We start from the raw sequence: 25,267 nt of genomic DNA, 5'->3' as shown, positions 1-25,267 counted from the left end.
CAAACTAGGTGAATTTGTACGAGCTGCTGTATCAAGTCCTTAGTTTTATTTTTTACAATGATTCACATGGTTTTAAATTTGTCTTTTGCGTTGTTCAGTTACTCCCTCTCCTTACTTTTTAACAGATTCTTGTACTTAAAAAGTTTGTTGGATGCACTCTTGAACACCAAATCCACATATCCATACAAAATGTATTATTATAAAAATGTTAAATTTTTCTGATTGTTAAGTTTAGTCATTTGTGATCTAGTTATTGATTATTGTTTTTTTGAAATTTAATCCTTATCAGAAAGGACTTATTACATAATTGCTAAAAGTATTTTAAAACGGTCACATGCCTCTACAAGTGAATTCATTATTTTTCTCTAAGACTGTCAACACAAGTCTCCCTGGTTCTTTGTTAACTTCATTTCCTGGCAAAAACTAGATTAATTGGTATTTTTTTTCTGTAGAAAAATTGGCTTCATCTTTCAACTGCCCTAGCTTGTCCCTAATTTACACTCAAATTTTTGTAGTACAATTTGTGTTACAGTTGCAACTCCTTTTTTCAAACTGGGATGTTTATATCTCTTCTCTAATCTTTTCAAAATTTTCCTTTTCTCTTTCTGGATTTTGTCACTTATGATGTCCACTATAACGTTGCATTTCTTGGCATTTGTCAATATTAACCTCATCATATCAAAATAATTTTGCCAGCCTGAATCCTTAGACACTAATATTTTATGTTTCCCAACTCTTTTGCATGGGTCTTGATCTTTCCCTTCATATATCATTTCCCCTTTCCATATCCTAAATTTCTTGATGAAAACTGCTTCTACTATCACAGAGACTCGGCCAGATGACTACCCAGTGAAGTAATTAATGTGATTATGATTCTATCAGTCAGCTTTTTCAGATTATTTTATTATCAAGTGATTGAGGAAAGGACTGAGTTATTTACTGGGTAGATCTGGCTTGCTATCTCTACAGTATAATCTAATTTCAGCATTTGTTAACAAAAATCCCAGCTGATTTGGATAAGTTGATTGTTGTGTCTGCTAAAAACTATTTTCTTTATGGTGAAGTGCTGGAAATTTTCATTTTAATTTTATAAATAGCAAAACAAATTTCTGATTGTATTTTATTAACGGTTTTATAAATAAAGAAAACTTAATTTAATATTACTTACCCACAGTTATCTCGTTTCATTTCACACTGATTTCTGTAAAACTTGTTATCTGAGCCACAAACAAAATCTTTTGTGTTGTTACATTCTTGGTTGCAAGCTGCAGTAGTAGGACAGTGATGAAGGGGAACTGGCACGACACGTTGACCACATGTTGATTTTTTTAGCTCACAAAAAGATCTAAAAAATATAATTAACATTATAATTTTACAAATGAAATTTTTATTATTTTTTGTTTATAATTTTTTGAAGGACTACTTAACCTAACTTTGCAAGAATAGATATACAATTTAAACTAATGAAACATTTTAAAAGTATTTCTAAAATACATCAGTTATAGCAGTAATTTCTTGTCTTCTTGTAGAAAATAAAATTCTAAATTTAGTTCCAACTAATACATGGATAATTGGATTAATACTTTGCAGTATTGTAAATTTCCTTTAAATTCAGATGAGGAAATGTTTGTATTGATACCAACCTATTAGATAAGTTTTGAACTCTGAACAATTCTACTATTTTGATTATTTAACATATAATAATTTGTGCAAAACCTAACACTATGACACATTAAAATGTTAAATAGATCAGCAATAAGTTCACTAATACAACTATCTGCTTGCAAGTTTAGTTGGGAATTGCTTAGAATTTTCAACTCCAGACAGAAATTTGTAAATCACCAAATTAAAATTTGTACTAAGTTTGAAAAAATCGTAAGTACACTGTGTGGTTATTTATAATTCTAATAAGACAAAATGTTAAAACTTAATGGATAGTATAAATTATTTCAATTTAAACTAGTTATTGATTTGTTAATAATAATTAAATTTCTCTTTTGCATAGGCAATATAAGTCCTGATTCTTCAAAGCAATATAAAGGAGAATCAAAATTACAGTTTAGAAGAAAACAAACATGGTTAATATCACAACTTTAGAATTCCAAGCAATTGGTCACATTTGTTTTTCTTAAAAAATCTTAATTTGTGGAACAATATTGACCAAAAGTGTTGACACTCTTGCATGATAATAAAAAAGTAAGGTTAATCTTACTTAACTAAGATATATTATATTTATGATGAATATAAAATATAATCCGTCATAAGAAATGAATTCATCCCACCTCCCCTGTAAAATCTAATTCTCATCATCAAAAATCATCTTTGCCTTAAAGGCAAATGATTCATCTGTCTTTAAGTTAAAGGCAGGAAATAGGATTGCTGATATAATTAACCTGACCTGATCATTTTTTGTAAATCTAGTCTGTAACCTTTAAATTTCCTTTTGAAGATGTTTGAGAATGGTTTTTTATGCTAATTTGATATTAAATACTCATTGTTTATTTATTTATTTTTGTACGCTGCTTATTCAGAGGGTATGTATTCATTATCCTTAATATTTATTATAAATAACTAAACTAATTGATCAGGTTCTATAGTTTTCAAATTGATTTTGGTAAGTAAAGAAAAACCATGCCTAGAATAATCTCTTGAACATATTACAAATCAAGATATAATACAGACTGTAGAATTCAATCACGTATCTGTGTTGAACCTATTCTATCCATTAAAAAAATCATTGATATCATTATTATGAAAAATCACTCCACAAGACAGTTTCTGTGGAAAAAAGCAGTTTAAACAAATTTATTATCATGTTGATCCTTCTGAAGCTTCTATGAAAGAAAAATAGACTAATAAAAAGATTTATGCTTAAATATAATATCTTATTCAAAGAAATTTAGCTTTGTATGTTAACAGTATAGTGTACGTTATACATTATAGAATCGTAATAAAGTACAAAATCATAATTATTGTGATTATTGATCATTATGTTCATTGTTATTTATGGCTAAATAACTTTCATAACTGACGTTTAGTCTGGCAAATGATCCCAAGGAAATGAGTAAATGTTATACTGCAGTATGGAAAGAGAACTATGTTCTCTTTCCATACTTTAGTATGTTAAACAAATCTGAGTACATTTTCACTGCATGTTGCAATGTTGACATTCTTTTAGTAGCTAATGATTACAGGAATCAGTGCTGTTTAAATTTAAAATTATAATAATTGTATACTTTTTGTAATAAAAACTTTTACCTATAAACATTACCATCAGACCCACATGTTGGCTGCATTTCTTCTTCATTACAGGAAGTTGGACATGGTTCTGGATTAATTAGTGATGTACATTTTCCCAAATGTGCTAACTGGACATTTTTCCTAAGAAAACAATATTAGGTTGTTTGAGTTTTACAGCTAAATTGAAATAATTAATGTGATTAAAAAAATATTTTTTTAATCACATAAAAGAGTATTAATCACAATAAAGAGTAGTTGCCCTCTTTTGACATATAAAATTAATTTTGTTTAATTAAACTGATTAAGAGATGATTCATTAAAAAAAAGTCACAGCAGTTTTCATATACTCATATTTTTATCTTCATCAGTTCATCAGAATTTATTCCATAATCCCTTCCCATACTCCCCACTCATATTACATGACATCTATATAAGCTGATCAAATCACTATCGTAGTCAATGATCAATTATGACTAATTGTGGTCATTGAATTGAGGAGGTTTTATTACAGATTACTGTAGTCGGTAATCATTTTAAGATTTGCTTAGCATAATCAAACTGAGACTTTCAATGTTAATTATTTTAAGTTATCATTAAAACTTGCTCCATTTCAGGAAATTCATCTAATTTAATATTCCCATGAAAGGTTTATTAACATGTTGACATTGCTTGAATTAAGTTGGTAAGAGAAAAACATAAAAATTTTCCTTCATATGAAACAATGGAATATCTGAAAATAATTAAAATCATTGTTAAAGTTAATTGTTTTGTTCGTTCAGTTTATGAATACATATGTAGTTCACAGCTAAAGATACAACATTTGTAAGCCCTCTATAAATACGTAGGATCAAACTTTGAGTACCATTTCTTAGAAAAAAATCCATTGATATTTCTAATTTACAAAAAACATACTTGATCATTATAAAGTATATAAAAAACAATATATTAAACGATCAAGCACAATTCATTTCTAACACACTTTTTGAATATATTCTAAATATGTGTTGGCCTAGCTCAATAAAATTGCCAGAGAAACATCAGTTGATGCCAACGCAGCAGTACCAGTTACTGAAACTGGTTATAATAAGCTTTGTGATAAGGACAACTGAAAATGTCTTGAAATAAATTATTAATAAATAATAGCATAATGGTAGCATCTTGACCTTTCAACCAGAGTTTTCAGATTCAAATCCTGGTCAGGCGTAGAATTTTTCACACACTTCAAAATTCCATTTCTATATTCAAGCTTATGTGATTGAGGTTTTGGAGGATTAGAGCTCTTTTGTTTTCAGGACCACTTACAGTTATAAAGTAATAGCAATTCAAATTTATGTGAGCATTTGTGTGTAACCTGATTAAAATGTAGGGGAGCACTAATAAAAAATTTGGTTCTCTGGCATTTAGTACACACACCTGGGTGATTTCAATCAGACTGTTACTAGTTACAAGAACTACTTACTCCAGTACTCCTTTTTTAAGTAACCAAATTGAATATTTTAAGAAAGGATTGAAGTTTTGTAAATAGTAGGCTGTAACATCAAACTGTATTCTTATTGTATGCTGTGAACTCATCTAATTTATTCAGCCTAAAAAATTGATTGCTGGTTACTAGTTATAACTTTTTTCTTAGCTTTTTAATAGTGACTTAAGACTGTACAAGACTATCATAAATCGATCATATTGGGTTAAATAATGGGTCAGGTAGTATAATTTTAAAAAACCAATCATTGTTGACTTCCGTAATACCATTTATAAAAACCGATTAACTCTCATATTAATTCTTTTTTGTGAATTTTATTTGTTCCACTCTTTTAGTTGTAGGATGTTAAGATTACTAAGTATTGAATACTAGATGGAATTGACACTGAATTTTTTTCTTATCCAAGTATATTATTTTTCATTGTATACAAGATCTTATTCATTGTTTTACTTTTGAATTTTAGGTAATATTTTTGTTTAGTTTCATTCTTCAGTTAGTGGTTTTATTTATATTTTACTAAACGAAAATTATAGTAACAATCTAGAAAAACAAATGAACGAAACATGCATTGTGCTCAGTGATAGGATGAGTCCCTGTAAACCATCCACCCCTATATATATATATATATATATATATATATATATATATACATATAAAATACTGACAGATATAATACAGAGTGAGCAACATAAAACCAAATCCATAATGAAACCGCTACCTAATATGATTTATGAAAGACTCGCACGACTAGTGGATGTATATGTTACAACTAATTGTTGCTGCTGTTTGTCAGATGATTATGTTTCAGTGCGGTATTTGTTTTGTTGCAGTGCAGTATTGTGAGTGCAGTTGTGTTTGTATAAAATGTCTTATTCAATCCAGGAGAGGATAGCTATTGTTGAGGCCTATTCATTCTGGATCATTTGAAGAATCACGCAAAGTATTTATAGAAAAATTTCTGAAAGCCTGTATCCCAGCGAAGAGTAGCATACACAATTTAGTTAAAAAATTGCATACAACAGGTTCACAAATTGAAAACAGGTTTTCAAATGCAAAAAAAATAGGCAACCTTCCGTTAGGACTCCATTGGCCATTGCCAATACTGAAAGGAGAATTACTGCCAGTCCAAAAAAATCACTATGTAAGTTATTCCAACAATCTGGTGTTAAATACATATCTTGTCATAAACTTCTTCATGAATTAAAATTGAAACCGTACCACATTACAACTGTGCAACAACTGAAGGAGTCAGACAAACTGAAACGACTTGATTATTTTAACTGGCTTCTCGAAAACATTGTTTGTAGACAAATAGACTTGATGATTTAATGTCATATGAGGCATGGTTTCATTTACCTGACTATGTTAATTCACAGAACACCAGGTATTGGATGGTGAGGAATCCTCATGAGATATTCAAGCGTCCACTTCATGATGAGAAAAATTAGTGTTTGGTGTGCTGTTTCTGGTAATCGTATAGTGGGACCAACATTTTTTGAATGGACTGTCAATTCACAAGTTTACCTCACAATTTTCAAAGAATTCTATGCGCAATTAACTGCTAATGAAAAAGAATGCAGCTTCTTTCAACAAGATGTAGCAACATGTCACACATCAAACGTTTCACTGAATCGCATTCATGCAGCTTTCACAAATGAAAGCTGTCAGTAGAGGACAGTGGCCTCCATATTCCCCGGAGTAGTCTATTTGCGATTTTTTCCTTTGGGGCTACTTAAAGGAGAGAGTTCATGCATCTAATTACCACAATATTGATGAACTGAAGGTAAACATTTAATGAGAAATCAACACACAACTGACAAAATTTTGCGACAGACAACTCTCAATATGATCAGTCGAGCACAAAAGTGTATTGATGCCCAGGGTGGTCATTTAGAACATCTTTTATGACAATAAGGTAAATAAATGCAGCATTTAAATTACATTTTATGTTTTTCTTATTTAATTTATCCGTATCATTCATAAAATTTCATTCCAATACAACCTACTGATTCTGCAGTGATTACATTATGGGTTCAGTTTTATGTTGCTCAGTCTGTATAATACAATAAACATTATTCTGTTATCCTGCCATTATTCTATGTTGCATTTTTTTTAGATTACTAGAAAATTACGTTCCTCATTGAATTTTTTTTTTTTGTCGTCATTTGATTGGTTTGATGCAGCTCTTCAAGATTTCCAATCTAGTGTTAGTCGTTTCATTTCAGTATACCCCCTACTTCCTGCATCCCTAACAATGTTTTACATATTCCAAATATTGCCTGCCTACACAATTTTTTTCTTCTACCTGTCCTTCCGGTATTAAAGCGACTATTCCAGGATGCCTTAATATGTGGCCTATAAGTCTGTCTCTTCTTTTAGCTATATTTTTCCAAATGCTTCTTTCTTCATCTATATGCCGCAACACCTCTTCATTTGTTGCTTTATCCACCTATTTGATTTTTAACATTCTCCTATAGCACCACATTTCAAAAGCTTCTAATTTTTCTTCTCAGATACTCCGATTGTCCAAGTTTCACTTCCATATAAAGCGACACTCCAAACATATACTTTCAAAAATCTTTTCCTGACATTTAAATTAATTTTTGATGTAAACAAATTATATTTCAGACTGAAGTCTCATTTCACCTGTGCTATTCGGCATTTTATGTCGCTCCTGCTTCGTCCATCTGTAGTAATTCTACTTCCCAAATAACAAAATTCTTCTACTTCCATAGTCTTTTCTCCTCCTATTTTCACATTCAGTGGTCCATCTTCATTATTTCTACTACATTTTATTACCTTCGTTTTGTTCTTGTTTATTTTCATGTGGTAGTTCTTGTGTAGGACTTCATCCATGCCACTGATTGTTTCTTCTAAATCCTTTTTACTCTCAGCTAGAATTACTATATCATCAGCAAATCGTAGCATCTTTATCTTTTCACCTTGTACTGTTACTCTGAATTTAAATTGTTCTTTAACATCATTAACTGCTAGTTCTACCTCATTGAATATATTATAAATATTCAATGTTATTTCTCAAAAATATCCTGATATTTATACATAACTTCATAGATCAATTTTCATTAAGTTCTGAAAAACTACTGCAGGTAGATAGTTTTGCTTTACTATTAGAGTACAAATTCTTTAGTTGAAACTTACATTACAATGTTAGGATATCCAAAATTATTCGGCTATAAAAAAAAATTTTTTTAAAAATATTATTGTATTTATTATTTTAATTATTAATGTTAGGTTATAAAAATTTATATTTTTTTTATTAAAGAAGAATCTACCACTTTAAATAATGTTTTTTGTGAGCATTATACATATTCCTACTAGCAAGATACATTTACGAAAAAATGGGAAAAAAATTAATTGCTGTGTTCATAAAAAACATAACAGATCTTTAATAATAAAACTTTTTTCCATGTTCATTTTACTGTTAATCTGCACTAAATTCATGAATAAATTAATTTAATAACAAAGTGAATGTAAGCTCATAGCAATACTAACAAGCATGTAGCAATCTGTAGATGACACTGAGAATTGTATGTTCTGGCATCTGAACCACAAACTGGATCATAAACTTCATCAGAGCACTTTAGTTTACTGCATTTCATTAATTTGCTTTTGCATTTATCAATATCAACTTTGAATACATTTCTTTTTGTCTGCAATCTGAAAAACAATTATGTAAAAGATAAAGATTATATAACTGAAAAAATATAAAACAAAAATGATGTAGGAAGTTTTCTGTTTTTACTAAAATATTTTGAGTAAGGAAAAATTTTAATTCCACTCAAATGGTGTTGAACAGTTTACTAATTTTGTGAAAATAACAACCTTCATAGACAGTATTAATGCCTTATATTGCACAGTGTGACATTTATATTATACATAAATATTCAATTTTCATAATAGCCAATTGTAAAAAACTGCTAAAAAGTGATCATTTTGATTTGTTATGCAATTTTTATTTTTTTATTGCCTATCTCAGATGTGGAAATAATTTTACTGTATAAGGTGAAAATTGGTTATTGTATGGGTAAACATCATTTGAAAAGCAGTAATAAATTAATAACTGTTCTAGCTACCCATTGCAAATCATTTGATTTTTTTTTATTTTTATTTTACTTCAATTCCTCACAAAAATATTTCATGAGATTGATTATAATAATGTTATTTATTTTCCTTCCATTATATGGTTTCAATGTTGTAAACAAAATTTGATGATATTGGTCTGTACTTTTAACATTTTCTCATTCCACTACTTTTCATGTTTGCTTGTGTATTTTTAGTACTTATAAATTTTTTCTTAAAAAAATGTTTACAGTAAAATCAAAACAAAATATATACTGTTTCTTAACTTAAGAAGAAATTAAAAAATTCAAAGCATCTGAAACTGGAAAGAAAATAAGATCACTAAGTTGAATTGCAGGGAACAAAAAATATAATTTAACAAATAATGAAAATGTAAAAAGTAATGAAAAACCAGTAGCATACTTAATATCCTATTTGTATTTCTGACCAGTTTCAAAAAGAATAGCTTCTCAATACAACCCTACATATTTTTATCTTCAGTTTTATGTTAACGGTTTATGCTTCATCAAATAAGTCTATTTAGTGAAATTCTTTTAATTTCTCTGGTAGACCCATTATAAATTTTTCCTTGTAATATCAATGGAGGGTTTAAAAAAAATTACATTTTCAATTTAAAGATTAATTTCATAATTAATGGCAACATATAATTTAATAGCATATAACCGATGTCATTATGATATTCAAAGAATTTTTTGGAGATTCTAGAAAATTATTCATTAAACTTAGGGTAAAAGACAAATATTTTTCAACTGGACAGATAATGTTAGTTCAAGTTTAATAGCAGTTAATATCTGTCCATTATTTATCTTACTTTTACAAGAACTGTATTGCTTGTCTTTGCATTTCGCTAGCTTTTTTCATATAGTTAGTGTTTTTGTAGGTCTGACAACCACATTTTAAATAAAAATAAAACCATAAGTAAAAGAGAAATACATTTTTCAGTAAGTAAATGTTATAAAAACAGACTTAAAAACAAAACATATAACAAAGTAAAAGTGGAAAAAAGAAACTTTTTTAATTTCTCTTTAAATTTTGACTTTCTGTAGTTGGTGCCAAATTAAGTAAGTTGTTGATAGTATATTAGTTTGGCAGTTACTTCAAAAAGAAAAAGAAAGAAGTTTGAAGAAGTTAAACACATTTTATTTTAAGCCAGTGAAAATTAAAAATGTTACTTATTTAGTTTTATTTTAGAACTGTAATCTCAATCTTTAAAACTTCTTTAAGAGAACATGAGAAAGGTGAAATGGTATGTCAAAAAAATTTCAGATCCTGGTGGAGATTATTCTCATAACCAGATAAGAAGTCTGTATAGTAACCACCATAAAAACAATCTACCAGTTAAAGGAAATTTAGTGAAATCGATTTATTTTAATTATCTACGCATTTTTTTTTAATCTGCTTTGTAGGTAGTAACTATATAGAGTAACATTTTCAAGGTTTTATTTTTTTTTTCCAGTCTGTATTTATCCAATTTTACTAGTTGAACATAAATGAACGCTATGATACCATACTGATAAAAATTCAAATGTGAAACATAGTCAGTCATAATTGTTAATTTAATAACAAATAGTATTTTTCTTTTGTCTTCTCTGTTCCTATTTTGTACAATTTCTTTAAATTCTGCAATTGTAAATTAATAATTCTTTAAATTGTATAATTATAATTAAAACATTTCTATTAAATATTGTCTTAGATCATCCATTTATATTAATTTTCATATTTATTCACTTATGTGATTTTAATAATTTATATTTATTAGATTACCAGAAATAAATATAAACTTAGTTTTTAAGTTACGTGTTTGTTTCCTTCAAAAATTAATTATTGAAGTAGAAAATTACTTATAAGGCATATAAGTGTATGCACTTTGAAAGAAATTTCTGACATAACTTAAACATTCATTCAGTTTGTAAGAGATTTGCTGTTGTTTAAGACATAATAAAACTGTTCTTAAACTGATAGCAAAAAGTACTGGAAAGGTTGAAATCTTGTTTCCTAGTAATAATACATTATTCTCATGTAAATATTTTGGAAGAACATTTCCATTAAATTAGCAAAGAATAAATAAACTAAACAGTATCTTACCCACAATTCAACATATTCATTTCACATTCACTGCGATACAGGTTTCCATCAGACCCACATGTAAGGCGCTCTTTTTCTTTATCACATGATGTTGGACATACTCCACCTTGAGCTCCAATTGGATTACGTTCCTGACTCATGCAATATGCCATAGGAACTTCAAAAACATGCTTTCTGAAAACGGTTAATATTGATAAGATATATTTAATTAAGAATGTATATAAATCATGTATAATGTTTAAATTTATGATTATTTTCATTTATAGTCACTGAAAATCTATATTTCACATTTTCTTCTGTTTATTGTTGCATTAATTACTGTATCAAAGGTAATTAAAGATTCTACTTAAAGAAAATTTTCAGATTAATATTTTGTATAAAATATTAAGCTTACTCTTGTAACTACACTAGGTAAATTGCTGATCTACAGCTTGCAATAAATTGATCATGCACAGTAGCGTGCAAATTTCTTCAAACACTGAAAAAGATTTCTTCAACATGAAACTATGCTGATATTATTGCTTTAATCAGGTCAATTTTTATAGTACGTATTATTTTTGAAAGTTGTTTTTTTACTATTGCCCAAAGGTTTTTATTTGGGTTTAAGAGCAATTAAACCCAATTCCCTGGCCTGGCCCTGGAGAGTTCCCTAGCCACAAGAGCATTCTAATGTTTTGTTCTTCAAAAACTTTTTTCACTTTTTAGCAGTATGGCATGATACGAAATCCATTGCCTTGTGGAGATTTGTTTTGAAGTTGTCTTGATATATTGATCACTTTTCTACATCATCTACTGGAAGTAATAGAAAAGGCCAAATGTGAAACAACCCCAAAATATTTTTCTCTGGTTGCAGGTTATGAGCCAGTGATGTATTTTCATCTGATGCTTTTGTAATGTATGGAACCCTTTGCCTCTGAATATAAATATGTTACTCTTGGAAAACAATCATTTTACTAGTCTTCTTTGGTCCAGTTAGCATATGTATTGAGCCTTTTCTTGCACATTACTGGTGTTAAAATCTGCTTTTTAGTTAGCTGATGAGATTTTCCATCTAGCTGAATGAAGTCAGCATCTAGCAGTTGTCACATGTAAATCTTTCCCACTGGCTGCTAATTCTTGATTTAAGTCCATGGGAGACAATTTTGGATCAAGTTTTTTTCTTACTAATAACCTATCGTTAGGTGAAAAGGAACGAGTTTCTTTAAATTGTTTTAAAATAGCATTCATAGTCCAACACTATTTGTCAGAAGCTATTTGTCATTGTGTCATACTGGCATGCTCAGAAAGAGAAACTACTTTTGAATGTCTTCTTGGACTTATGTCCATTATATATTTAAGATACAAAACAAAAAATATTATGATTTTGTAATAAAAATGGAATAAACTTTCACAATACACTATTTATAATATGAAAATTGCTAAATAATCAAAGAACAATAACCTGACATTACACAAACCACTTAACCAAACACAACCACTTATGAGGCTACATTGTTTGGCTGTGGTCAAGCAATGTAGCCTCAACATAGAAACATACAAAAACTGTGTTCTGTGTTCAAATTAATTTGCATGATTTTATATAAACATTTTCTTGAATAAAAATAAGTTCTCTGTATTAAATTCTGTGACAAGTTTAAATGATTGTAAACAAAGTTATAGAGTATGATTCTGGACTCCTGTAGTACCTTTAACTTTATCTTTCATTAGTACATACTATTTCAGATTCAAGACAAAATTCTCCTCTTGAAAAAAAACATGTTTTTTGCGCTGTGATAGGACAATTGAATAAATCTGCAGTGTAAATTTAGGAAATTTTGGATTTTTACTCTTTTCTAAACATCCAAGGAATAGTGTTATTATTTTATGACGCCCTTATAATTTTTTTAAAATTAAAGTTATTTATAAAAAAATTAACTGTTGGAAGTGTCTCCAAAAATGCATTATTAATTGAAAAAAATAAAGAATGAATCAATAAAGACTACCTTTCTTTTATTACTGTTTAGGTTAATTTATTTATCTGAATATGTTCTATAAATTCTGTAAAATAAACCACCTATAATTTGTCTAACAAAAGCTTGCAGCAAGCCAAAACAAAACAGTATGATAACTCTATTTTAATTTAATGCAATCCAGCTGAGAAAAAACACTTCTCTTTACTTTAAAAAAAAAAAATTACTTTTAATACAAAAATTAGAAAATTGTAATAAAATGCTATATTTATCTTAAAAATAAAATTTTTAAGAAAGTACGTTACCACTATATTAAAATTTCTGAAGTAAAACATAAAAAATATCTGTTACCTCATTCTATTTCTTCAGTACTCAATAGATGAGCTGTTGTCTGTTAAACTACTGTCATTGTTTCTCAAATTTATTGAAATATCTTTAATAACATTTTCATAGAACTATTCACCCTTCCCATGTTCATTTTCATGTTTAATTACATGTTGAATATAATTTTTCTACGCATTTTCTTCTACTCTAACATCTTCTATCAATAGATTTTTTTATATGACTTACCATAAATGTTGTGTTATTATTTCCAATGTAGCCTTTGATTTGTGCTGTATCAATTCTGGTTAAAATTGCAGTGGTATGGAGGAAGATGCAACATGACAATTTTTTTAATTTTGCTATTTCATCTACTTTATAGTGAATAAATTTTTGTTTAACTGATTTTACTAATCTTATATGTTATACTTTTAACATGTCTCCATGTACATGATTTTCTTTGATTTTAACCATTCAGCGATTTCCATTTTTCAAGTTGAAGTATTTGGAAATTTTTCAGTTTTGAGGCAATGGTACAGTGCATTATCCACTACTGTGACCTATTCTTATGCAACAATTTCGAAAATCTTTTTAAACCACTGCGTAAAATTGCTATCATTCGTTTCATTATGATACTCTTGGGAAAATCTGGATTCAAATACCCGTTAAAAATTCAAAAGTTATTTTCACTTTCTACATGAATTACTATTAATTGTTTACCTTTTCCTTCTGGGATTTTCACCCCAATTGACAAACCTTAAAAACATCTTTTACACTTTTATTTCTTTATCCACCAATACCTTTCCTCCACATGTCCCACATTAACCCAAGTTTCATCTAGCTAAAAAATTATCGTACTCTTCACAAAATCGCTTATTTATCTTAAATATTCCCTACACCATGAAATAATACCTTTGCATTCAATCAATAAAAAATTATTTTTTTCTAGACATGAATTGAAAATTCATTGATTTTAAAACATAATGTAATGTACTTGTAGAAAAATTCAGCAGTTCAGAATCTTTATCCACGGCATTTAATATTTTTTTCAAGTAAGAAAGCTAGTTATTGAAATAAAACAAAAGAACTTTTTTTCTGATAGCGGTTTCAGTAAAAATTATCCAACTTTTCAATCGTTTTCACACGCTTTAGTCTTTTTAGGGCTAACGTCTTTACTATTTATTTTGTGTTTATTATATTAAAAATTGTTCTTTAGCTAATGTCTGTTGCACTACTTGATTTCCGAGCAATGTCTCTGACTACAGTTTCAGGGATATCTTGTTTTAAGGGTATATATACGTTGCTGATTATTTTTTTCAGAACCATTCAAGGGCTTTCTTGGTTTACGTTTCATGACAGAAACATTCATTTTTAAATATCGCTGACTGGCACAGAAACTTGGAGTAAATTAAAAGTAATGAGAATAACACTAAATAAAACTTATAAAAATGAACTATAAAACTGTGTAGTGTCATATGGAGTAACTTGATAACACAGACTGAATACTTCTTTTGCTGAACTGAATAATGGTGTGAAGCATTGCAAATGATGTTATCATTATTAAACATCAAAAACAAAGATTCAATAAAACTTTTAACTGTCTATCACCAGCTTGCCATTACACCAAACAGGTCTAGCTTACATTACATTATTATATGCACTAAACAATAATAATACTTGCCCATGGGAGTGACAAAATGATTCAGCCTAAACTACTGAAATATAAATCATAAATGCCGAACTTATATTTATATTTCCTGCACTATTTCGTGATACAATGTATAGTACAGAATATTGAGATAAGACATATCTTACCTTAATTTTTCATGAAAGTATTTTCGAGGCATCCCGCATCCTCAGTCATAATTGAAAAATTCTGTTATTGCATAATAAATATTTAAATATAAAAATAATAAAATTGCATATTAATTTATATGAGTGTCACTATTTGTTGCAGTTTTTATAAGACTGCCCCCCTCAAACACTGTTTGATGGTTTATCAAATTGAAACATTTTTTGTATTTACATATGTAATATATACCCGTGAAGTACTTTTATGAAAATTTAATGTAAGATATGTCTTATGTCAATGTTCTGTACTAGATGGTTTATTTAATAGAATTTAAATATAATTTAACAGTCATACAGAGGAATAATATAAATCTTAAAAAGATAAATTTGTGTGTGTGTGTGTGCATGCGTATGTGCGCGCACATGTGCTAGTACAGTTTAACTCTTCGGACTAATACTTATCTTATTATATTATCTTAATATTATTACTGAGTATTACTTTATCTTATATTATCTTATTTTCTTATGATATTTTCATTATGTTATTTGGAAAATTTTTTCACATATTTTATTATCTTAAATACTGACTATTATCATCTAACTATAATTATCTTGGAGCTGGTCTGTCTATGTCCCTCCTTGTACTTCTTTGTCCTTGTAATTTCTTTTCTTGGTTAAAATTTCTTCCAAGTTACATCAGAAATATTTAGTTGAAAATTCAACCTTTCTTCTGGAAGATAAAGCTCTTCCTGGATTAAGTCTGCTATACACCAAAAAATCTATAAATATAAATTATAAAATTACTTCTACGATAAATTATTTTAAAAATTACCCGCAGTTCTTTGCTTTCATTCGACATGCGTTTGAATAAATATTTCCATCAGAACCACATGTTGGTTTAGATACTCTCCAGCAAGATTCACGACAATGTCTTGTTGTCTGACAATGTTTCTTTGATGTACGCACTACTCCTTGACTGCAGAAATGAAACAGTGATTAGTATTAATAATTATTTAAAATTAATATGCAGTTTTTGTTATTGTTTCAGACTTTGGTTCTAAAAATTTCAACCAATAACTAAAAAGTCCTTAAATTACAATAATATAAAGTAATAAAACATAAAGGTATACGTTTTATAACAATTTGCAACAAATTAATTAGTCTTTTATTCATTAGAAATAATTTAGTTCTAAGGATATTGCATTTAAAAAATTAAATCTTTTTAAATCTATTATTTAATATCCTATATGTAACAGTAAATATACCATAGTTTGTCTAATAAACTTCACTGTATAGGCCTAATCTGCACCTCTTTTGAAATTAAGAGAACATTCTTTTTTAAGTATTCAGTCAATGACTTTTAGAACTTTATCTGAACTTAACAACCACTTGACCAGATAGTTACTATGAAGTAATTGGATATGATTTAGAATTACCAATGGTTGGCGTAAGTGTATCATATTAATTACTTACAGATCTCAATTAATCTCTTTGACTTTTTTAATTTCAAACTTGACCCAAATAAACAAGATTCTGATTCTGATTCTGTCAATAAGACAGATTCTGATTTTAATTTATTTCTGATATTGGGATGTATTCAAGTAATTTAAATGAATAATATTTTGTACATATCACAATCTTTGATATTTAGATCAACCTCAATCTTGGGTTTTTTAATTTTACTACAGCAATATTTTTTTTATTAAAAATAAATATTATGTTAAAAAAACTGTGTTCTTCTTTGTTTGAATGATTTAAAAAGCCAAATAATTGGTTTAATAAAATGAAATCAATGTTCAGTATAGATATTTTTATGCCTTGAATTTTTTGTCTGTAAAATATTACTTTAAGAAAACTGTTCAATTGTTCTTTTAGAAATTAATGTTTGAATTAAAATTTTAATATATTTTCAATTTAATTTTATTTTTGTTAACAATATTATTGAAGTAATTAAATGTTACAGTATGGATTTTTACACTTTGTTTTTATAGTTAGGGTTTATACATACCTAATTTATACAACAAACATATTTTTAGTAGATATGAATACACATCAAAATGAATGTTTTAACATTAGATTTCAATAGACATAGATAAACATTTAACTTATAATATGTTGTAAAAATCAGAATTTTAATAAATTGTATTGGATTATGTCAGCATTAATCCAAATTGGCAAAGTTTTGGTGTATCAGTATTTTAATCTTATATAGTTTATTTAAAATAACATTGCAATGTAATAAAAATAATTATAAAGCATTTTGATCAAGTAATATTAGAAATTATTATAACAAAATTATTATTTTTACTTAAAATGTCTTCCATAAATTATATTATTATAAGCACCTAATAAGAATAAGAAATTTTGTTAAATACAATTACTTTTCCTTGTTGCATGAGCAACATTATTATCAACCTCAAACGCTTTTATATAGAGAAATTTCTATAAAGTTGTGGTCAATCGTGGAACATCATTAAAAAAAATTAAGGATTTTATGTCAGACTACTTTTATGTAGAATACTCCACGTGTCACTTTACTATCACACTAGAAGCCATCTTATTAGCCTGTTTTCAAAACCTACTTATGGTGAATATCTGCCAATCATTGCTTAAAATGTAACCACAAATTCTAAAAGGATGCAGTTCTTAAAAAGGATACATTAACTAAAGTTATTTTTACATTGTTTAATCATTATGAGTTTTAAAACAAAGTATGGTGTATTGAAGAACATGTTGTCTGTTATTGATGCCAGATACTTTTCATCATCCCCTTCTGTAATATATTCTTTGGTAATTAACAATCATTAAGTGGAGTTTGTGTGGTAAACACTAAAAATACTGTTCCCAATACTCAGGTGACTCTTCATCTACAGTTAGTATGTTTTATGTATAGTATTAGAAATTAGTATGTTTGCTTTCAACATAATTTAATTGAAACTTTTGGATAATGTATCATTTTTTATTTTATTTTTATATTTAATAAATTTTATATATTTATTGGGGCCTATAAATTTTGAAGTTAGATTTCCATAAGTTTTACACACACACACGCGTGCGTGTGCACACATATATTCTTTTCTTTTTCAAGTTTGGCGTACTGAGGAGCACAAGAAGCAACATTTTGCATTCATCTCTTTCTCTTCTAAGGATTAACGATTTTCTTTCCTGGTCCTACAATAGGTCAGCATTTTTGTGCTATGATTTTGCCTTCTCTCAGACCTTGTTGATGTATTTTTTCTCCATCTCTTGGAAACCCTTTTGATCTTGAACCAGTTTTCTGAACACTATTCTATCTTGTACTATTTCTTTAAATATTTTCATTTTTTTAATCTTTTTGAATCATTGAGTTCTACTGATTTTCATTTCTTTTGTTTTAAATATGGTGGAAGATTTATTTTGTGAGCATGTTATCATTCATTCTCATAAGCTGGCAAAAGAATTTGGCTTTTCATTTTCTGTTGGAATCTGACAATTTCTCATTTTCCTTTTATCTTTACTAGTTATACTTGTCTTTACTTGTTCTTATAAGTCCTAGGATTTTTCTCAAGATTTTCCTTTCTTTTTTTCTATTACATTTATATTATTATATTCTTTTATAATATATATATTTATATCATATATTCTTTTCTCATTCTCTAATTACTTTCTCTGTGATGTAGTTAAAAAGAGTTGTGATAAACCATTCCCTTATTGAATTCCTGTTTTAACTTCAAATTCTTCTGAGAGTTCTTCAATAAATTTTACTTTGGATCTTATGTTTATAAAAGTCTGTTTTGTAATGGTATTTGTTTTTGGATCTACACCAAATTCTTCTACGATGTTAAATAAGGAAGTTCTATCAATTGAGTTGTATAGCCTTTTTGAAATCTACAAAGATGATTACACAAATTTTACATCTAATCATTTTGTCCCCTATTATTGTTTAACTTTCCAAATTGGTTCTGCACATGTTCCTCCTTTTCTGAATCTCCTTGACATTCTCCCAGTTGTTTATGTATGATAGAGTTGTCATTGTTTTCAAAGAAAAAACATTTTGTGTTAAGTTATATTTAAAATTTACGTATAAACACAGTATGGTTTATACAGTAAATTAGAATAACTTTAATTGGAAACTGGGACATTTTCATTAAAAAAATTGCAGCACATAAAACACAAAAAGTGTACTACACGAAAAATTTTTATATTTTCGAAAAAACAACTTGCAACTCATACTGAAATTACAACCACTTGGAGTTATGGCTTTATTAATTCACAGAAGCTTATTTTCCTTAATGACAATACTTCCTCAACAAAGGCAATTACTTTTAAAATATTCAGTACATTTTCTTTTTTTTAGGGCTTTAGAAAAAATGTAGCCACTTTGCAATATCATGTCCTTCATATTGAACACAGTTATTCAAAATGCAACCATTTTCACAAATCTTCACACAGAGGTCATTCAAATTCACTTTATCTAGTAAGCCAAATAAACCCACCGGGTTGGTCTAGTGTTTAACGCGTCTTCCCAAATCAGCTGATTTGGAAGTTGAGAGCTACAGCGTTCAAGTCCTAGTAAACCCAGTTATTTTTACACGGATTTGAATACTAGATCGTGGATACCGGTGTTCTTTGGTGGTTGGGTTTCAATTAACCACGCAGGAATGGTCGAACTGAGAATGTACAAGACTACACTTCATTTACACTCATACATATCATCCTCATTCATCCTCTGAAGAATTATCTAAACGGTAGTTACCAGAGGCTAAACAGGAAAAAGAAAGAAATAAGCCAAATAACTTAAGAGCAGTTTCAAAATTCTAATGTTCAATTTTTTGGCACAATGAAAAGTTTTGCAATTCCTCATAAATATTGTCTGTAGTAAAGTCATATTTCTTTCCAAGATATCTTTTAAAATAAAAAAAATTAAAATACACAAAAATCAATATATCAATAGGCCAGATGTTAAAATGTCTCCCAGCTGAGTTTGACGAAGGTATCGCTCGTTAAATGGGTAGTGTGAGACCTCGCATAGTCCTGGGAAACATGACGCTGTGTATTGGAACAGCGTTTCGATCTACATGCTGGCTTTCCGTGTTTCCGTAAGAGGTCGCTGCTGTAGGCTGCATTCATAGTTTTCTGTTCTTTAGTTCGATTCAAAAATCAACATACAGTACTCCTCTCATGTTCCAGAACACGGTTCACGCTACGTGCCTTACCATCTGATGGCATGGTCTTCGGTTTCACAGGCCCTACCTCGTCTTTCTTTCGGTATTACATCGGGAAGCGTTTACTTTAAGGTATATTGGGTTGGATCCATGTCTGATCCATTTTTAAAATACGCTTTAATAGATTTTCGTTATCCTGCTCATAACGCGTTAAAAAAGAAGTGCAGACCTTATCCCGCGTAAACTTATGCTCGAAAGTAAGGGTGCGATACATTATGGCGACAATTTTAGAATTATTTTATGGCGACAATTTTTTATCCAAGATGGTTATGAAAAATTGTTTCGATGCTGCCGATACTAATATCCACTCTTGCTGCCATCTCCCGCACATTGATTGGTCTGTTGTTCAAAATCAGCTGCTCGATGCGGTGAATGTTCTTTGACGTGATACATATGGGCGGACATTGGTCATGGGCTTCGTTTTCAATGCTTTTACTTCTTTCTTAAAGGTATTGTACGACCGATATACTTGTGCCTTCGACAACACATCACCGCCGAAGTGTGCGCATAGTCTGGTCTAAAATTCCTAGGGTTTTTCATTTTAATTAAAAATTTAATGATAATGCGTGTTGCAACGGACACATGCATTCTTGCTCGCTTATCGTGCTACCGACTGATCCAACGGTGCAAACAGAACTGCAATTGGTTAGGGTGGTGTCTATTCGTCCAGTCTCTCACTCACTGCAGCCACAACATCGCGTTTGAATTACTTTTTATAGAACAAAATTCTCATTTATATTTGAACCACCTTAATAATTAATACAATCGGGGGACATTTTAGTTTCCTTTTTTAGAAGCATTGGTGGCAAAAGAAAAACTGGCTGCTTTTTTCAGGATACTATATGATTTCTAGAAAATCATTCACACTGTTGGGAGCAAGGATACTTTTAACTAAAGTCTCTGATTTATTTCTGATGCAAGACATCTTTGTTGCCAATTTGACAAAACATGTTTGATCCCAATTTGTTGCCATACTGTAGGCTAGAATAACTTTGATTGTGTATAACACAATGATACTTCAGTTGTAATAACATTATATTCTGAGAGTTTCTTCAGAGTTACAAAGAAATTAGATAATTTGCTGGAAGCATGATTTCTTTTTCAATTTATTTTGGGTCCTTTGTACTGGTTATACTGTTTCAGGTCAAACTGTCCACCATGACTAATACTAAAATCGTTTCTACTCAGTTTACACTAGACACATTTTCCTTGGGTCCTGGTGGTACCCACTGGAAAGTTTCCTCCCATTTTTTCAAATAAACCTACTGATACTGCAACTTTCTTATTGATGTCATTCATGTTGGATTTTGGTTAGGATTTGGATCAGAATTCATGTTGGCGTTAGTATTAATCGACAATAACCTTTATTGTGTCAGCTTACAGGGTATTTTCAGGAGAAGCAATGAATATTTTTGTATAATGGATTTTTAATTATATGGTGCAATAAAACTGTTAAAATGTTACCCACCATCCACAAAAAAAAGCATGTATCTACCATCTACAAGTAAGAAAAGAGCATGTTATCACTACCGTTTGAGTTAATACAATACAGGAAGCAACCGCACTGAAAAAAAACCTTCTTCCGACTCGATTTGCTGTTATCAAGCATATCATTATTGCTCAGTATATCATGGTTGATCAAAACTGCGATATGATCAAGATGGCGTTGACAGACAAATTCTAAAATACTTAAACCAAACTATTCTTAAACATAAGATTGGAGTGCCAGTTAGATGGGAGATAATAATGCAACCTGTAGCATTTTTTCTGTAGCCTTGCTTATGGATTTCGGGTTTCTCAAACTTATACGGAAACGTTGGGGCATTGAACCCAACAACCAGTCTTACCCAGGTATTTATTTTGTCTCAGAAAGGTATGGTTTTTATCGAGTTTATGTGTTCTTTGATAGGCAAGACTTCTCAGGTAGTAAGATGTTAATCTAGATAATTATTCTTCCATTTTGAACAAATTATCAACTAATAAATTCTCTTCATCAACAGTAAACACAGTTTTTGTTGGGCCTAGACTATGTACCAAAATTGGATACTTGATTCGTACGTACAGTATCATTCGTACGTATTGTATTGACCTTGAAGTAAACGCCTAGTTAATTTTTTTAGCTTGTTTCAGAATCATCTTTACACTTATTTCAAGCGTAGATTGTGGAAATCTAAAGGAATCAGCTGCAATTTTGTAACCCATATCCCCCTTGATAACAGCTTCAATAGCATTTTCATGGATTCCGGATCCCACCTTCCTCGATCAGTCTTCCTTTTGTAGGTTCTAACCATCTCGGTTAATCTGTAAAGAAAATAAGAATGACTCAAAAAAGTGTGGGCCAAAATGAAATACTGCTCCATTTTACTCTGCGTACAATACCCCATGTTGCCCCAGTGATGTGTTTTTGGGTTTTTATTGTTCCTTTTTGGTTAGATTTTATCAAAGAGAAATATGACTTATGTAAATCAATCACTACAAATAACAATTTTCATTTGTATATATGGATTTACTAATAAAACAGTGTAAGTTACCTTTATTCACCTTCAAACCGCAACAAAACAAATACCCTATCCAAGAGAAATCACACCACTTGCACGAAAAACCAATAATAAGCTAAACTACTCGCTCAAGATAGTGCTGCTTACACCAAGACTTCTTGTCTACCTCTACTGGTAATAACAACTCTTCCGCTGTACGGCACCACAAACTCAGTCAGTAGCTTAATTATTCTACCATAATCCGCTATCCCGTCTTGCCCAACTCTTCCTTACGATTGATTCGATTCTAGTTATAGAATCTTTTGAGAAGATTTTGTATTCACAGTTAAGAGAGAAATCCTCTGTACATATTTACATGTGTTTATATCATTTTTTATGTAGTTGTTGTATTTTACAATCTTGTGGAACTTTTTCAGTTTTTCATATGTTTTCAAGAATGCTCTTCAGTTCTTCTATGGGTTGTTTTTCTAATTCTTCCCTTATTTTGCTACAATTAAGTCGTCACTTGCTGCCTTGTTTTTCTTTAATTTCTAGGTGATTTTATCTATTTCTGTTTCATTTGTGGTTGGAAGTTTTCGGTTCTTGATGTTGGATTTTGGAATTGAGATTTTTCCTCACGTACTTTGCAATTTTATATATTAATCTGTATCTATAAAGCAACTTGTCCTGACTGACTGATTCATCAATGCCCAGCAAAACCTACTGAAGATAAATTATGAAAATTTGTAAACATGTTCTTTTTAAAGTCTAAGGGCTCACTAAGGAAGGATTTTTGTAAATTCCGAGTTTAAAGAGTTAAAATGAAGTAACAATGTTATTTACTACTTTTCTTTAATTTTTCCTTAAAAAAAGAAGATATAAACTTGATTTTGGTGAATGTAATTTTCATGTGAATATCTAAAAACCATTTTCTAGAGTTTTTTGAAATTCTGAGTTTAATAGGTTAAAATGGATTTTTGATTTTTTTTTTAAATCCGGTTATTTTTTTTAATTTCTTGGTAACAAATGAATATATAAACTTGATTTTTGGTATATGTAATCTTCATGTGAATTCCTAAATATCAATTTTTTAGATTTTTTGAAATTTGACCTTGAAAGGAGTGAAGAAAAGTAAAAATATTCTGAACATTGATTGTAAATTCCCCATTTCCCTCTGTACTAAATGAGATACTCATTAGAATTGGGCTTGCAAATATGTGAGCTTGAATTTAGATTTTTAAGGGGTGAGACGATGTACAGAGCGGCAGCTCAACCAACACAACTACTACCACTGTTACTGTACGAGATCTGTAAATAAAGTAATGAGACTAATTTTTTTGTTGGCAGCCAAAATGGCAACACTGTAAAGTTACTAGTAAACATATGGTTATATGAAAGGCTGATTTATATTAGGTATTAATATTCAACAGTGAGGTTATTAATATTAACAGTGAGGTATTAATAGTCTACTGTTGTCATGTGAGATGTGAACAAACTTTTCGTGAAACCAGTTTTTGTTGTGCTTACAAAAATGAGTGATATTAATTATGAGCAATGTTGTGCAGTCAAGTTTTGTGTTAAGAATGCTGCTGAGAATGCTACTGAACCTTTTTCAAAATTGAAAAGGGCATATAGAGTTGACGCTGTGTCACGAGCCCAAGTTTTTTGGTGGTTTAAAGCATTTTCAGATGGCCAGGATCAGTTGCGGACAATCCACGCCCTGAATGACCATTATTATTAAAAAGTGATGGCAATGTTGAGCGAATCAGACTTGATATGGTACAACCGGCGATTAAATCTCAGAATGATTGTAGAACAATTGAATTTGAACCAAACCACAGTCCATCAAATTTTGAAAAGTGAATTGGACATGAAAAAAGTTTGTGTAAAATTGGTCCCAAAAAACCTCACTGTTGAACAGAAAAACAACAGGCTGGAGGTGTGCCGCGATCTTCTAGGGTGAATTGAAACTGATCCTGATTTTCTAAACAAATGCTTTTATTGCGATGAATCTTGGATATTTGAGTATTACCCAGAAACAAAATGCCAGAGCAAGTATTGGCACACTTCAAACTCACCATGTCCCAAAAAAGCAAAAATGAGCGAATCAAAAAGCAAAACCATATTAATTTGTTTCTTCGATAGTAATGGTGTTGTTCATAAGGAGTTTTTGCCTACAGGACAGACTGTAAATCAATATGTTTATTGAGAAATTCTTGAAAGACTGCAGAAAAGAGTTACTCGCGTGAGACTAGCCATCAAAGACAACTAGGTGCTGCATTATGACAATGCACCTTGTGACACTGCACTCTCAATGAGTTTTTCGCAAAGAAAAACATTTCTGTACTTCCTCAACCATGTTATTCATCTGACTTGAGTCCCTATGACTTTTTCTGTTCCCAACTTAAAAAAAAAAAACTCCTCAAAGGACACCATTTTGGAACAGTAGAAAACAAAAAAAATTTAACCGACCATCTGAAGGATATTCTGGTTTCTGAGTTCCAATACTGCTATGAAGAGTAAAAAACTGTTTGAAGTGTTGCATGGCTATTTCAAAGATGGTAGAGTGAATGTATGATTGGATTGTAAATAAAAAAAATTATAATAAATTGTAAAAAT

General features: G+C 29.6%; 1 protein-coding gene across 1 annotated transcript in view; it reads right to left on the bottom strand.

The window, feature by feature from the left end:
- The window catches only part of LOC142330071 (serine protease inhibitor dipetalogastin), a 124,752-nt gene that overhangs the window by 4,207 nt on the left and 95,278 nt on the right, over positions 1–25,267 (bottom strand). The window contains exons 5-9 of the mRNA XM_075375120.1: positions 15,800–15,943; positions 10,907–11,080; positions 8,234–8,398; positions 3,259–3,381; positions 1,169–1,345 (exon numbers count right to left, since the gene is read on the bottom strand). Of these exons, the coding sequence (XP_075231235.1) occupies positions 1,169–1,345; positions 3,259–3,381; positions 8,234–8,398; positions 10,907–11,080; positions 15,800–15,943 (783 nt within the window). The remainder of the gene's footprint in view (positions 1–1,168; positions 1,346–3,258; positions 3,382–8,233; positions 8,399–10,906; positions 11,081–15,799; positions 15,944–25,267) is intronic.

Source organism: Lycorma delicatula, chromosome 1, assembly GCF_047948215.1.
Source record: "Lycorma delicatula isolate Av1 chromosome 1, ASM4794821v1, whole genome shotgun sequence".
In the NCBI taxonomy this organism is placed as follows: Eukaryota; Metazoa; Arthropoda; class Insecta; order Hemiptera; family Fulgoridae; genus Lycorma; species Lycorma delicatula.
Note: the sequence above shows the minus strand (reverse complement) of the source record. Positions and strands in the feature narration are given on the sequence as shown.